Source organism: Labeo rohita, chromosome 2 (genome assembly GCF_022985175.1).
Source record: "Labeo rohita strain BAU-BD-2019 chromosome 2, IGBB_LRoh.1.0, whole genome shotgun sequence".
Taxonomy (NCBI): domain Eukaryota; kingdom Metazoa; phylum Chordata; class Actinopteri; order Cypriniformes; family Cyprinidae; genus Labeo; species Labeo rohita.
Genome location: NC_066870.1, coordinates 19,364,912 through 19,381,312, shown reverse-complemented (window position 1 = coordinate 19,381,312; position 16,401 = coordinate 19,364,912). Strand labels below are relative to the sequence as shown.

The window sequence follows — 16,401 nt, the reverse complement described above, 5'->3', positions numbered from 1 at the left end:
GACCCTGTGTGGGTTGTTAATTCCTGGGAATTTATTTCTGTTGCAGCCTCTGGACTATGAAAAGAAGAAATCGTACGTGCTTCAGATCCAGGTCCAAAACACACATCCGGACACACGCTTTCTGAGCATGGACGCTAAGGACATGGCGACCGTCAGGGTCAGTGTTGAGGATGTGGATGAGCCCCCTCAATTTGAGAAAATCAGCTACATTTTGGAGGTGAAAGAAGATGCGGCTGTGGGTACCGTGATAGGATCGGTCAGCGCCGTGGATCCTGACATCCGCCGCAGTCCGGTCAAGTAAGAGCTTTGTGTTAATATCATCCCACGTTGTTTCCATCATCTATATTTACAAGATTGCGGTAAATCTGTTTAAATGCACATTTCCCAGCACACAATAGCTTGCAAGCCTCTTAAACATCTGCCCGTTTCTTCCGGTGACCTTCTGGTAATCGCGAAACCCTGATTAATCTATCTGAAGCTGTGGCGATATGAGCTTAGATGGACTGCTTCCTCAGAGCATGCTTATTAAATTCACATTTAATTCAAGAGGTCCTTCAATCGCGGCATCTTTATGAGATAATTGTAATAAACTACAATTATGAGAATAAATGAGGATATTATCACTGTCCAAAGCGCCCTAATGATAAAGCTGATGCGGAAGGCTCAGGAGGACAATAAATGGATGGTTTTCCCTCCGGAGACCACAGTAAATAAGAACGCAGAATGGAAGCGCAATTAAAAAGCCCTCTGCAGCAGACAACAGGACTTCAGGGCTGGTAATTATCAGGGACATCAGAAGCACGAGCAACACTGTCGCTCTGAACATCAGGAGGCTAATTAGGAAATTGAACAATCCCACTGATTGATTGCATTTGAAAGAGCAATATTGTGATCTTCTGCTGAAATAAGAACAAATGGGAACTGGGCATGTGTGGGCTCAGGGCAGTGGGATTTCATGCAGTTATAAGCTGTGGTGTGCATCAAGCCTTCTCAAGTGTCTCCCGCTCTAAAGGATCAGTCTTGTTAACGTTATGCAAACCAGTGTTGGGGAAGCTGTTTTGCCAAGTTACAAGCTAATTAGAATTTTAAGTAGTCAAACTAGTTAATGCTCCATACAAGCGACTAATAAAAAGAAGCTCACTACATGAAAACTTCTTAAGGTACAATATCTTTTGAAATATGCACAACTAGCTAATAATATCCTTTTGATCAAATTGATCAGAGTTGTTTTTTTTCTGGCACAAACATAAAAGGAAAAAGTGTGTCAACACACTTTTTACTTTTATTGAATAAGCATTTAATAGAGATTGCATTCATAAAGAACAACTTTATTCTAATGAAATGAACATAGCTGATCTTGATATTTCCATGACTTTTAATTTTGAATATTTTAATTATTATTTTTTCATTAATTTCCAGAGCTGAAAAACCCAAATTTAACATTTTCTGGCATTTCCAGGTTTTCTGTGAAGGGTTGCGTCGATAAATCGATGCACGTGGATCGATTCTGCGAGTTTCCGAATAAAATTCTCTCTGGAATTGATTCTGAGCTTAGTTTTTAACAGCAGATGGTCGCTCTAGGGCTCCAGACTAACATTTCAGTTTTACAAATGGTGGCGCCAGGAGTTGTTTTGGTAGCGCTGAATAGTATTAAAAATATAGACAGTTTAATCATAAAATTACTGTTGTTTTTCATTAATAATGCAGTGCAGTTATTCATAATGTTACGTGTCCATTTCTTGTTTATTTAATGTTTATACAGATTTGACAGTAAAGCGCTAAGCTTGAGTTACATACAAAGCATACAAAATTTACTTTTATTAACAAGAGTAATGTGCAAAATCAAATTTTTATATAGAAAATGTATATATTTTCTTATTTTTTCTTAAATGCCATTATTCTTCTATAGTACTATATGGAACTGACCAACAACTTCAGTGATTATGTGTGATTTAGTCACAAATTGAAGACAAGTTTGTGTTTTTCAAAGCACTTTGTGACTTTTTCTTACTTTATAAACAAAAAAGTATAAAACTCTGACAAAATACGATTTCTTAATGCTTTGATATTTTATAATGGTGATTTTGTAATTTCAAAATATAAAGCAAGAAGTAAAAAATGAATGACTAATAAGACAATAAGTGCTTCTGTGCTGCCACCTACTGGTTATAATGGTGATTTGATGTATTTTTTTAATTTTACATACATGTTTGATAACCACAAAGTATATTAAGGTCATTCCATTAAAAATAAGATTCAAACTGGATCATTTTAAAGCTTTAAAGTGCTGGAAATAGTTTGTGAAATGCTCGAAAGTCATTAAAAAGTGCTTGAAGATCTCTCTCAAGAGGTTGTACAAACTCTGAAATCAATAATGTAGTAACATTCGACTATTTGCAACCATTTGGTCGCAGTCTGGAGTCCTGCGCTTTAATGTAGTTTTTAACCACACACTTATATGCTCACGAAGAAGAGCGCTGAAGAGCGTCATGTAATTGCATCTCAGAATGCTTTTACGATTGTAATTCGCTTCAACCTTTTCAAACTTTATGAATGATTATTTTAGGTTCAAGTGTGTTTAAGGAATTGGGAGCATCCAGCGCCATCCACTGTTAAAAACCAAGCTCAGAATCGATTCGAGAGAGAATTGTGATCATTCAGAAAATCTCAGAATCATTTCTAGATTGGCGATGCATCGATTTATCATTGCAACCCTTTTAGAAATGTAATGGATATTCATTGGAATAAAGGTATTAAACTTAAACCAGTTCATTTATGCTAAATGCAACTAAAAACTGTACTTTTGTATTTTGAAAAAATAAATAAATAAATAAAGAAGACCTGAACTGGCACAATGATTTTTGCAAATGGTCTCAAATCAGCGATTCATGAACATGTACATGAACCATCATAAACAAACTGATTCATTTGAATGAATTAGGGTTTCAGCACTAGATATGAGAGGGAAAGAGGTGAGTATAGCAGTTTGGATCTAATTATTCTTCCCTGCGAAGACAAAACAACAATTATGAAAACACTTACAAAAAAAGGTTTCCGTTTTTTCCTCTGAATTTTTAATGATTTTCACACTCCATTTACCTGGGCATAAATGAGACAAACCTGTTTATCACAGGTCATGTCTTAATTTAAAAGACGCAATTGCAATCAAAATGTGCAGTAACATTGTTTTACCCTATGAAACGTGACATGTTTTGTCATGCTAAAGTGCTATTTAAAAGGAGGTAATTACTGGTAGAACTATACTATTTAACATATACTATTAAATGGTTTGAATTACAGGTACTCCATTGATCGGCACACAGATGTGGACCGAGTTTTTGGCGTCTATGCTGGGAATGGATCTATATTCCTGCAGAGGCCTCTGGACCGAGAGGAATTCGCTTGGCACAACATCTCAGTGATCGCAACCGAGTTCAGTAAGTAACTCCACGCGGCTCACAGCCGCAGTTCATTTGGAATGAATTTAGGCTGATAAGCTCAAGTCATCCAGCATTAAATTTCCCCAATAAGATTTACGCATTTTCATTTGCCATGACAGCTTATATTGACTAAATATATTAGTTTACTTTTTTAAATTAGAAATCCAGTTTCCTCCTGCAACTCCAATAATGTGAGTTTCTATCATCTCAAGTAGTCACCCATCATCTGCCACATCTTTTTAAGGACACTTAGACAACCCCGAGCAGACCAGCCGAGTGCCTGTGTACATCCGCGTACTGGATGTCAACGATAACCCCCCCGTGCTGGCATCCTTCTACGAGACCTTCGTCTGTGAAAATGCCAAAGTCGGTCAGGTAAAGAGCATTTTAGTATACCTTTCTCATTTTATCTGCCACATTGTCAATTTCGATGTAAGATAAGGGGGAATAAGTCCACTTCTCCTGTTCGGCCGGCGGATGGATGTGTCGATTTAAAGCAGGGGCGTCTGTTAAACAGTGTGTGACCTCTACAGAACTCACACCTCCGGAGCGAGATAGAGATCAGTGATGAGTATTTCTCCTTCATGGATTAGACGGCAGAGCCTTTTTCTGTCAGGCTTGATGAGATTATGTGTCATGGTGGATGACAGGGGCTGTCACATATCACAGGCACTTCATAATAACTGTCCACCTCTCCTCCATTTCCTGACTCTTCTTGTATCCCTCGTTGTCCGTCATCACCCACCTCACTGACCCGCCCACCTCAGCGTCTGGCAGAATTGTTCAACCTGGTGTATGCCACGGTTTAGTTATTACTGGGTAAAAAAAAAAGACTGAAGACTGTTTATTAAGAGCATACATTACGTAGGGTTAATCCACAATAAATGAATACTTTTTAATAAGGCTGAAAAGTTCAAAATTAAATGAATAAGTAACTAAAATTATATAGAAATATGATTTATATTTTTAGATTTATATATTTATATATAAATAAATATGATTTTTATATATATATATATATATATATATATATATATCATAAGATATTAAGTGTTACAGGAAATGATTTTCTAATTTTAAAAGCACATAAGCTTTTTAAAAAATGGATGGCTGGATGGTTAAAAATAACTTAATGTCTACTCTATTCTGTCTATTAAAAAAAGTCTTATTATATAAATGACACAATTTTTACAGAAATAAGTGTATGTACTATCAACTACATCTATCAATAGCTATCAGTAAAAATGTCAACATCCTTCTTTACTTGAGAGGTGAAATTTCATAAGATATTAAGTTTTACAGTTTTTCCTCTCTTATTTTAAGCATAAATCTAACACATTTTAGTCTGGTTTATATTTGAAGCAATAACAAGCTATCCAAATAAATAAATTAAGTAATAAATTAAAAATAAAGTAAATAAATACGAGTCATTTACCTGCAACCCCACAGAGAATAAGTCATTTAGAAAATGGATGTATGGATAATAATAATTTAATGTGTATTCTCTAAAAAAAAAAGTTATTATATACATTACACAATTTTTACAGAAACAAGTGCATATGCTATCAACTACATCTATCAAAATCTATCAGTAAAAATGTCAGAAGCAAAATTCAATTCAAACAATTCAAAATTCAAACTATTTAGTGAGGTTTTAAAACAAGAACAAACCATCCGAAAAATAAAATAAAAATTAATAATAATAATGTCTAATCATTTAGACATTATTAATAATAATGTATATTATTAATAATGATGTCTAAATAATAATATTTAGACATTTAGACATATTTAGATGTCTAAATAATAATATTTAGACACTAATAATAATTTAATGTCTATTCTCTAAAAAAGTCCTGCTATTATGTAAATTACACAATTTTTACAGAAACAAGTGCATATGCAATGACATCTATCAAAATCTATCATTAAAAATGTCAGAACAATTTACGTGAAGCAAAATTCTTTTTAAACAATTCAAAATTCAAACTGTTTAGTGAGGTTTGTTTAAAACAAGAACAAACCATCTGAAAAAATATAATAAAATTAATTAAATTAAATTAATAATATATATATATATATATATATATATGGATGGATAATAATAATTTAATATTTATTCTCAATTTAATATTAATATTAGAATATAATATTTATACAAGTGCATATGACAAAAACAAAATACCTAAAAACTGATTAATTTACCTGCAACCCTACAAAGAATAATTGATTTGGACGATGGATGGATGGGTAATATTTGAACATCTATTTTTTAAAGAAATTGTATTATTATATAATTATATTATTATATATATTTATATTATTATATTATTATTTAATTTTTTAAAGAAGTGCATATGTTAGTTATGCTACAATAACAGTATTAGTATATAAATAGTATAGTATAGAGGTTGGTGCATTCAGCTGCATCTTTTCCTGATAACGGCAAAAAGAACTTACAATCCTCTGTCATTTTTGGTTGTACAGATAAGAGTAATACATCATTAAACAAACTGTGCCTCCCATCTAAGTACATATAGGTAAAAGAGAATTACAAAACAGCAGAGTTGTGTGGCAGTGCAGTTTTATGATGAAACCAAACAATTATTAGCTATTACAGTGTTTATTAGCTATATTTAAGTGACGGCAGTGAAAGATAAGGCTGGGATTTTGGTTCTCTTCAGCAGTTATATTCTAACAGACTGCAGTAAAGCCCAGAGGAAAGGGAAGCCAGCCAGCAACACAAGAAATCTGGCCAGTACGTAAGCCTGGTAGAGAAAAAAACACCAAGCACACAATGGATGATTACATTTTTGTCACAGCGTGTTGCCAGTGCACCCTTGAGAGATGCATTTAAACTAAAATTGCCCTTGGTGACAACTAAAGATAACCATGAGCCTCTATCACTGAGCCAACATCTTTCCTCGCTGTAAACATGCTTATAGTATTTACATGTAAACACTTGTAAGGTCTGAAAGACAACATTGTGAATGGGTCATTCCTATTATGCAGTAGCTTTCCAGTTCTCTACCTAGAATAAAAATGAACAAATATGCAAGTAATAAAGTATTTGCAGACTTATGTGCTGGTCAAGCTCATGCATTTAAATGTTATTTATTAGAACTTCACACAATTTGAGAATTAACTGGAGGCCTAACCGGATGGAAATACAGAGCAAAAGTTAGCTAAAATGAGCTTTTTGTTGTTGTTGTTGTTGGTTTGTTTGTTTTTTTTAAACCTTTATTTAACCAGGAATTGAAACTCTAGTCTAGAGATTTAAAATCTCATTTACAAGAGGTAACAATACATTGTATGGGTCACAATTATCGATTTTCTTTTATGCCAAAAATCATTAGGGTATTAAGTAAAATCATGTTCTATAAAAATGTTTTGTAAATTTCCTACTGTAAATATATTAAAACCTAATTTGTGATTAGTAATATGCATAGCTAAGAACTTCATTTGGACAACTTTAAAGGTGATTTTGTCAGTATTTTGATCTAAATTAGGCATTATCTATTTAAGTATGCACTAATTTGCAAATATTTTTTAGAATAAAAATCTGAACATTGAACAAATTTCAAAAGTTTTGTTTTAATTAATTGAAAGATAAAGTGCAATAAAATAAACACTTGAAAGTCTATTTTTGATGTTTTTTTTTTGTTGTTGTTGTTTTTAATTCCACTAGACTGAAGAAAAACAACTATTTTTGAAAACCCAAAATCTCAGAATTGACAAATGCTTGAAAAAAACAATGTTTTAGTATAATAATATAATATAATATAATATAATATTATATAATAGAATATGTGACCTTGGACCACAAAACCAGTCATAAGTAGCACAGGTATAGCAATAGCCAATAATACATTGTATGGGTCAAAATTATCGATTTTCTTTTATGCCAAAAATCATTAGGCTATTAATTAAAGATTATGTTCCATGAAGATGTTTTGTAAATTTCCTACCACAAATGCATCACAACTTATTTTTGATTAGTAATATGCATTGCTAAGAACTTCATTTGGACAACATTAAAGGCGATTTTCTCAATATTTTGATTTTTTTTTGCACCCTCAGATTCCAGATTTTCAAAGTTGTATCTCGGCCAAATATTGGATATACTACATCAATAAAAAAATCTTATTTATTCAGCTTTCAGATCTCAATTTAAAAAAAACTGACCCTTATGATTGGTTTTGTAGTCCAGGGTCACATATAATAAAATATGCAACCCAATTTGTAATGTATGTAATGTATAGATTTTGTTAAATATGTGATTGTCATGGTTTGCTTCTTTGCCACAGAAAATCCAGACAATAAGTGCAGTGGATCCAGACGAGCCGGTCGGTGGACATCGCTTCTTGTTCACTTTAGCACCAGAGAGCTCAGTGCGAGCAAACTTCTCAGTCCGAGATAATGGAGGTGGGTGCCCCTCTCACATTGTCTGGCCTTCTAACTAGCTCACTGTCTCTCTTCATGACAACACAGACCAATCAAACAGGAGAAATCTTTAGAACACACCGCCTCTCCACGTCTAGCTGTTTAAACTGAGGCAGCACGTTCCGCAGTAGCCATAACTTTAGGTCAGCCCGGGCCCGCAGAGAGGGCAGTTCCTTCGTTTCTTAATAAACTAAGTGCTCAACTCTCCACAGATAACACAGCTGGGATCTTCACACGACGCAACGGATTTGACCGAATGCACAAGAGCACCCATCTAGTGGCTGTGGTGATCTCGGACGGACACATTCCCATGCAGAGCAGCACGGGCACGCTCACGATTCGGGTGTGCACGTGCGACCGAGAGGGAAATATGGAGATGTGCAACGCCGAGGCTCTGAGCAGCTCCGCGGGGCTCAGCACGGGGGCGCTGGTGGCCATCCTGCTCTGCATCCTCATCCTGCTCTGTAAGTGGCCCTCGCTTCTCTCTTTTGACTTTAACAATCCGATCACTTCTCCTACGTCCATCCGTCTGATGGCCGCCTCCTCCATCCGTCTGTCTGCTGTGAATCCGACTGTTCATCTTTCAAGCCCTTTGTTAGTGAGACTTTTCAGTTCATTTTCCCACCTGTCTTCTTGTCAGTTAGCGCTTTTGTCTGCGCTGCCATTTGATTAATTACAATTCCAGTGGTCTGAAGTGAGTACGCCTGATCTGCATGTAAAATAATTTGCAATTATGGGGGGGGAAAGGGAATATAAAGAAAAACAATTTCTGACATGCTCAGATGGCTGAACTGATAAAACACACTTGTTGCTTATTTAATCAGGAAACTGAGGAACAAGGGCTAGATTTCCATTAAACTCACTCCTGATATATTTCACAAAAAAAGGAATATCACTTCTGAGTTTTAGATGTCATTTTAATTAAAAAAGATTTGTCTTCATACAAGTACCATGCTTCTGTAATTGATCGATTTAGGGCGTTTTCACACCTGGCACTTTGTTTCGGAACCTGGCGCGTTTCCCCCTTAGCTCGGTTCGTTTGGGCATACGTGAACACTAGGGCTGGGAGTCAATTCCAAAAAGAATCGATTCCTCGATTCTGGGGTGTTGGGAATCGAGAGTCGATTCCAAAGTTTGGAATCAGTCCCATCAAGGGGATTCGACTTTCCATTCATAGCCGTTTTCAGTTCAACAAAGCTTATCTATGGGCGCCACTCAAACGAAAGGCTGCATCATACGAAGGCTGCATATCTTGGCTGTTGTCATCAAACGTTGCTGAACATCAATTCACGAAAATAGACTGAATGAAAAGAGTCAGTTCTGAGCACGTCTAAGTTTGAGGATGCAGCCTTGCTCGTTAATAGTGATTAGAAGTCTGATTCGTTTCCAAGAAAAGGTTCTTTCGGATAGATCGTTTTAATGAACCAGTTCAAAGACGATTCAAAATTTATTTTACAGTGAAACGGCTTTATATTGTCCACAGTTTTGAGTGCTGCACGACAGAATAGATCATGACGTCAAATAAAATGCTATTTTTAACCTTTCTATCAGCCAATGATAATTCTGAAAGAAAACGCCAAGAGCACAGATCAGTGGCTGAGAGTGCATTTGATTTGACAGATTAACCCACGAGCTCTTATATCAGTGTTGTAGTTCTGGTTATTTTGTTTCAGTGTACAGTTTGTTAATTTTGCGCAAAGCATACCATTGATTTACACATCATTCAGCTGAACTGTGCCTTGTTCCATTCATGCAATAAATGCATGTCCACCGCTGCGTTGTGGGCTATGACTAATTTCATGTGCAATGCAGACAAAATTACAATTTAAATACAGAAATGTATCATAATGTTTAACCCTCTATGGTACCGTGTTGCCTCCAGGCAACACAGCCTATTTTTGTTTTTTTTAAATAAAATGAGCCACCCATTTAATGAATCAGTGCTATCTTAGTAAAGAAGAAGTCAAATACTAACAAATGAAATTGCAAAAAAAAGTGGTCACATGACCCATAGGGGTCTATTTTGCTCCCTCTTTCAGGACATGTGCACATGTCACATGACTCCATATTTTGTCCAGAGAAAGGTGCAGTTTTCATCAATTTTCATTTATATAATTGCCAACAAAAAATCTGAATCACCTTCACTGATTAGTAAAGAAGTATTTTCAAAAACTTTTCATAATATATCATCAAATATATCATAGGAAATTACAAAAAACTGCATGTTGCCTCAAGGCAACATTGTACTGTAATGGAATCACATATGGCCATACCAGGCATATAGCATAGCATACATGTATATGATATTTGTAAGAAAAAAGTTAGAATTATCTAAATGTATTTGAATTTTTGCATGATATTGTAATGCGTTTATAAAAATTGTAATTCATATACAATATCTGCACATATTCTGTTGAGAGGAAGTGCTTCCTCAGCTTTCACAAGCAGTGAGGAGTCATTAGTGAGGAAGGAGATTTTACATGCATGTGCTTGTGTGCGTATGTGCATGCTTGTAAGGAAAAGTTATATATTAGCATAAGGTTATGATAATTTTTATTTTTATTTACTTTGAAACAACACTAATTATAATGTTTTGGTATGATAACAGATATGATAGTTTGGTTATACTTGTGATCCACGATGGTACAGTGTTGCCTGAAAGCAACATGCAGGTATGAAATCTTACTTTCTGTTAAATATGAGATGTGCAAAACATCAAAAGTGTGATAAATCTATTCCTTCAAATGTTTGATTAAAGAAACTGTTGATTTAAATAAATTGATTAATTTTTTTCTGCATGAAAATATCAAATGTTTAATTTTGTCCATTGTGGTACAATGTTGCCTTGAGGCAACAAACTTTTAAAAATTAAATAAATAAAAAAAATACAAAAATGTTTATTGATATTGTTATAGTGTCCAACTTTAAGCTGGAAAAACATCACAAATAATTTTTTCCTCATTGATATCATATTGCGTACCGTAGTAGAAGGTTAAAAATAAAGCTTTATATTATGATTAGGCTACCATCTAAGACCTTTATATCCTACAGTCATGGCGAAATTAGGTTCCTGCACTCTATAAAATACAAGAGTCGAAAACAACAGTGAGGAATCGATTCCCCCTTAGCTCGAATCTCGAATCTTATCGATTTCAGAACCAGGAATCGGAATCGGACTCGATTCCAAAATTTTCTGAATCGAACAGCCCTAGTGAACACGGCAATCTCACTCTGACCCACACCAAAACAAGCGGTCCGAGATCACCTGAAAGAGGTGGTCTCGGCTCGATTGAAAACGAACTCTGGAGAGGTTCGATTGTAGTGAGAAAGAAATCCGATCCATCGGACCAACGAACTAGGCTTTATCACACTGCATAATGGGTAATTACAGTTCCGTGAACAGCAGTAGCTTTGTTGTTTTGCTAATACTGCTTAAAATGAGCCTGTGAATGTCTGTGTGCACGTCTGCGCTATTCAAAATCAAAGCGCGCCTTTTCATTTTATAATGCCGTCTTATTGCTCTCTTTGTAGTTGGTGTGTTTTAAAATGTTTTCCTTACGAATTCTGGACTCCTGCTGAAAATTATAAATTAATATAACAATAGCTACAAAAAATGCAACAATAAGCCCGCGAGCTGTTGTTGTTCCATCCTGACGGATAACAGCTGAGCTGAATCCTGGAGAAAAAACTTGGAACTTTGACCAATGAGAGGACAGTTTACTTGCGTGTTACTTGTATTAACACATTCGGTCAGTTTTGAATCTTTTTGCTGTGTGAAAGCGAACCGTACCCAGAATGAAAAGCAACATTGTAATAATTTTAATCCCCGTTTCAGAATTTGAATTGCTGTAGAAAAACTGTTAACATCAGACATCAGCTAGATCTCACCTGTGAACTGCATGCTGTGGCTCTCTTAACGACCTGACACCTACATTAGGTGTCACCCACAGGGTAAAAGCATGCATCATGTATGAAACTCTTACAGTGAAAGATCACTGATAAAAGCAACCAAATGGCACTAAGGGGGGGTGGGGGTTACTAAAAACGAATTTTTGCACACTGATAGTGGACTTTATTTGCACACACCATCTGAATTGCTTCTTCAAAATGTTGAAAGTGCACTCGACTACACTGCACATCTGTATATATGGCCATTTATAATGTTTTTCTTCATCATGTGATGCATATCTTCTGCAATGATCAGTAGAAAATCTTTTTCAATGTCATTTTGTTTACCACCTGCTTTCTGAAGGTGGTATTAGCTACCGCTATTTAGCAGTGAGTTTTTTAAGTGCCCCTATTAAGGTTGCTAATATTGTTTTAAGAGTCTCTTACAAAAGGTTTACATGCATGCAAGATCAAACAATGTTATTGTTTTCTAAAAGATGCATTTAATATCACCTCATTTTCCAGCAATTCTCGAATGATTCGTTTGAAGCCATTCTAAGATTCAGTCTCTCTAAACCCCTCCTTTTCATGAGACTACTCTGCTCTGATTGGTCAGATGGCCCAGTCTGTTGTGATTGGTCTACCAAGTACAGCACGTGTCATAATTCCGTATTTTGAACACTTGATAGAAAACCTAAAAATCTATTATCATACTTACAGATTGTGATTCAGTGAAACCAGCTGGTTTAAATAAACTGGGTCCTGACCCGTCTTTCAAGAGCAAGCATTTTGGGAATCCCACGTTGAACTTCCCGATATTAGAAAAGCCAACAAACATAGAACATAGCACTCTGAGCAGCCTGAACGATTCGTTAGTAATTCGAATCCCACTTCCGTGCCGGCTACAAGTCACGGTGTAACGCTTTCCAGCAGTGACTATATGATTTTGAGATCCATCTTTTCACTGAGGACAATTGAGGGACTCAAACACAACTACTGAAAAAAAAAAAAAAAAAAAAAAAATCAAACATTCACTGATGCTCCAGAAGGAAACACAATACTTTAAATGCCAGGGGGTGAAAACTTTTACTTGCGAAATTTGGACATCCTGTTCAGAAGTTTTCACCCCCCGGCTCTTAATGCACCGTGTTTCCTTCTGGAGCATCAGTGAGTGTTTGAACATTTTTTAGTAGTTGTGTTTGAGTCCCTCAATTGTCCTCGTGTGAAAAGATGGATCTCAAAATCATAGTCACTGATGGAAAGGGTTCAAAACATCTTACTCAGGACAGTACTAAATAAAAAATAATATGCATTTTGTATGATCTCTCTTATTTTGTTGAAATTACTCACATTCTGCAAGGGGTTCCCAAACTTTTGCATGCCACTGTATTCCTGTGATGGCAAAGCTGAACTTTCAGCAGCCATTACTCCGGTCTTTAGTGTCACATGATCCTTCAGAAATCATTCCAATATGCTGATTTGGTGCTCAAGAAACATTTCTTATTATCAATGTTGAAAACAGTTGTGCTGCTCAATAGTTCTATGGAAACTCTAATACATTTTTATAATTCTTTTATAAATAAAACTTCAGAACAGCATTTGATTTTTTTTTTTTTGTAACATTACAAATGTGCTGTCACTTTTGATCAATTTTATATGTCCTTGCTGAATAAAAGCAAGAAAAAAGCTGAAAAAAATCTTACTGACCCCAAACCTTTGATACATTTATAAGCATATATAGGAGCTTTTCATTCTGATACATCACTATTAATTACATTTTCCATCTCTCATTCTGTAGTGATCGTGGTGCTGTTTGCTGCCATGAAACGTCAGAAGAAGAAAGAGCCCTTGATCATCTCCAAGGAGGACGTGAGGGACAACGTAGTCAGCTACAATGACGAGGGCGGCGGCGAGGAGGACACGCAGGCCTTTGACATCGGAGCGCTTCGGCATCCGGAAGTGATGGAGGAGAGCAAACTGCGAAGGGACATCCTGCCCTCCGAGTCGCTCTACCCTCCGCCGCCACTCCGCAGAACCGTGGTCCCGTCCCGAGAGAACGCAGACGTGCGAGACTTTATCAATCAACGCGTGCAGGAAAACGACGGCAACCCCACGGCTCCTCCTTACGACTCGCTGGCCACCTACGCGTACGAAGGTAACGGATCGGTGGCCGAGTCGCTCAGCTCGCTGGGGTCCGTTTCCTCAGAAGGGGAGCAGGACTATAACTACCTCAGCGAGTGGGGGCCACGCTTCAGGAAGCTAGCAGACATGTACGGCGGCGAGGACAGCGATTGGGACTCCTAACGGACAGACTGTGGAGCGAGACTCATTTGCTGATCTGCCTCTACATGAAAACTGGAGTGGCAGAATGAGGCAGCCTAATTTCTTTTACAAAGTGCCCTTTTATCCTTCTCTTTGTCCTACAATCAGGCAGCCGGTTTCTCTGTCCTGATTGGCTGCGCGTTTTCTCAAACGAGGAGACGAACTTCACGCTCTGGCGAGGAGGACGTATCTGTAACACCGACTTCTCATCAGAAAGATCATCTGCGGTGACATCTTCCTGCACAATCCCAGGAAACATCTGCAGTTTTTCATATCTGTAACCATGGCTGAAAACGTTCTTTTGAAAAGTCCAGCATCTAATGCAGAAGCGCTCTTCAAATCCTGCTGCAAAGAACAGTTGACTGTGAGCCTGTGAAACACTTGAAGTGAAACTTAAGCAGGTCATTGACTTTAAAAAAACAAAAAAAAAAACACAAAAAAAAAAGGCCAAGGCCGAGGCCGAGGACTTCATGAAAGTAATGAAACCACCGCCAAACTCGAGCCTGTGAATTCACCATCAGACCTCAATGTGTAGCGGGCAGCTCAGAATCAAACAGTTCAACATCATAGGAGTTGTCTAATAACTGAGAGGAATTTTCAAACCCTTACTATTAACCATTTGCATAATTTTACTAATCTACTTACGCACTCAAGAAAAGATGTGTTGTCCTGTAACCCGAATCAAGAGGGATTGTACGAAGCCCATCTAGAAAATGGGTCAGAAGATGTTTCATGGTTGGCACTGGTTTTCATCATCCACATGAAAGAAAAAAAAAAGCCAGAAGCTTACAATTATCTGCTATGTCATTGGACCTAAATGTGTTTTGCTTCCTTTAGCAGTCTGACAAACGTTTGGTTGAACTTGGAACTGCTTAGTACGACTTTCTCCATGGGAGAAACAGACTTCAACACGGTCCCTTAATGACATGCTGCAAAATTTACATTCCGTACTGTTACCTTTAAACATTGTATGCGTGTTTTGTTTTTTTCCTCTCTGTCTTTTCATTCAGATGAGACCTTGACATGAACCGCAGTAGTCAAACCAACCGAAAGAGAATGAAACATTATTATCTATACATAGAATTACGGCCTCGTGCATCAAGAGATCGAAAGCAAAATTGTTAATTAATCACAGTTTGAAGCTGCAATTCTCACCTTTCCTCTGACAACCTTCTGCTTTTAATAGCGAGCGTCAAATAACCAGGGAAGTAATAAAAGCTCGGCTGATTTATTCCTCTGGCTGAATGTTAACCACAATAGTGTTGTATTGAGGTGTGAGTCAAATCTTAAAGTAAATCACTCCGCAATGATTGCGCCCTCTCTTCAAAACCACAAAATGAGCCTGAGATTGCCTTCACCTCCTCAGTTAGGAAGGGGTGAGTCAGCTCAGAACGGCACTCGGGCAGGTAAATATTTGTGTTTTAGAAGCAGAATTTCCATTTTTCATCACTGATATGCTGTAAAAAGAAAAAGGTGGTTACTCATGCTGTAAAAACTTGGTTTAATGAACAGTGCTTTGTACCAGTGGCTTGGGAGAGTAGATTATGTCCATGTACTACTTTGCTTTATATCTTGTGAAATTTTGTACCAAATATTTATATACCACAATGATGACTAAATATTCTTGAAATATGTACATTCGGTATTATTGTTTCTGTGTTTTAAACGTGTTCAACTGTAAACGTGAGCTGGTTGCAGTTCATTTGATGACGTGCAAATGGAATCAAACTTTCATTAAAATAAATGTTCTCTTTTACAGAAATCATGAGCAATTCTTTGCACACCCAGAAACACTTAGAAATGCATTGCGTTAAGCTTTTGACTTATCGCAAGCAATTTGTGTTTATTTATTTATTTTGAAAATGACTGTTGGGCTGTTGCCCATTTTGTGAGCACAGATAACTTCAGTCATAGAACCTAAAATGAACAGATTTAAATGTATTAAACATACATATAAATGTAATCGTAGCATATATTTAAAATATGTTGCAAGCATGGATGTGTGTGTGTGGTGTGTGTGTGTAAAAATACAAAACAAATTAAAAAAAAAAGTAAAAATAATTTATAATTTATAGCATAAACAGTGCCTTGCAAAAGTATTCATTTTTTCATGTTTTAAGTTCAACTGTTTTAAATATCTTTTTTACACATCAATCTATGCTCCATACACCATAATCCCAAAGCAAAATACGGATTTGTGACATCTTTGCAAATTTACTACAATGTTAAAAATGAAATAGATATGTTGCATAAGTATTCATACCCTTAATGCGTACATATTTGAAGCGCCTTTACAGCCTCAAGTCTT

General features: G+C 36.3%; 1 protein-coding gene across 1 annotated transcript in view; it reads left to right on the top strand.

The window, feature by feature from the left end:
• Window positions 1-15,655, top strand: part of cdh6 (cadherin 6) — a 39,818-nt gene extending 24,163 nt beyond the window's left edge. Inside the window, exons 7-12 of the mRNA XM_051092614.1 lie at window positions 47-297; window positions 3,301-3,437; window positions 3,685-3,815; window positions 7,748-7,865; window positions 8,096-8,347; window positions 13,570-15,655. Coding sequence (XP_050948571.1) covers window positions 47-297; window positions 3,301-3,437; window positions 3,685-3,815; window positions 7,748-7,865; window positions 8,096-8,347; window positions 13,570-14,075 — 1,395 coding nt within the window. The 3' untranslated portion in view covers window positions 14,076-15,655. The remainder of the gene's footprint in view (window positions 1-46; window positions 298-3,300; window positions 3,438-3,684; window positions 3,816-7,747; window positions 7,866-8,095; window positions 8,348-13,569) is intronic.
• The last annotated feature ends 746 nt before the right edge of the window (window positions 15,656-16,401 follow it).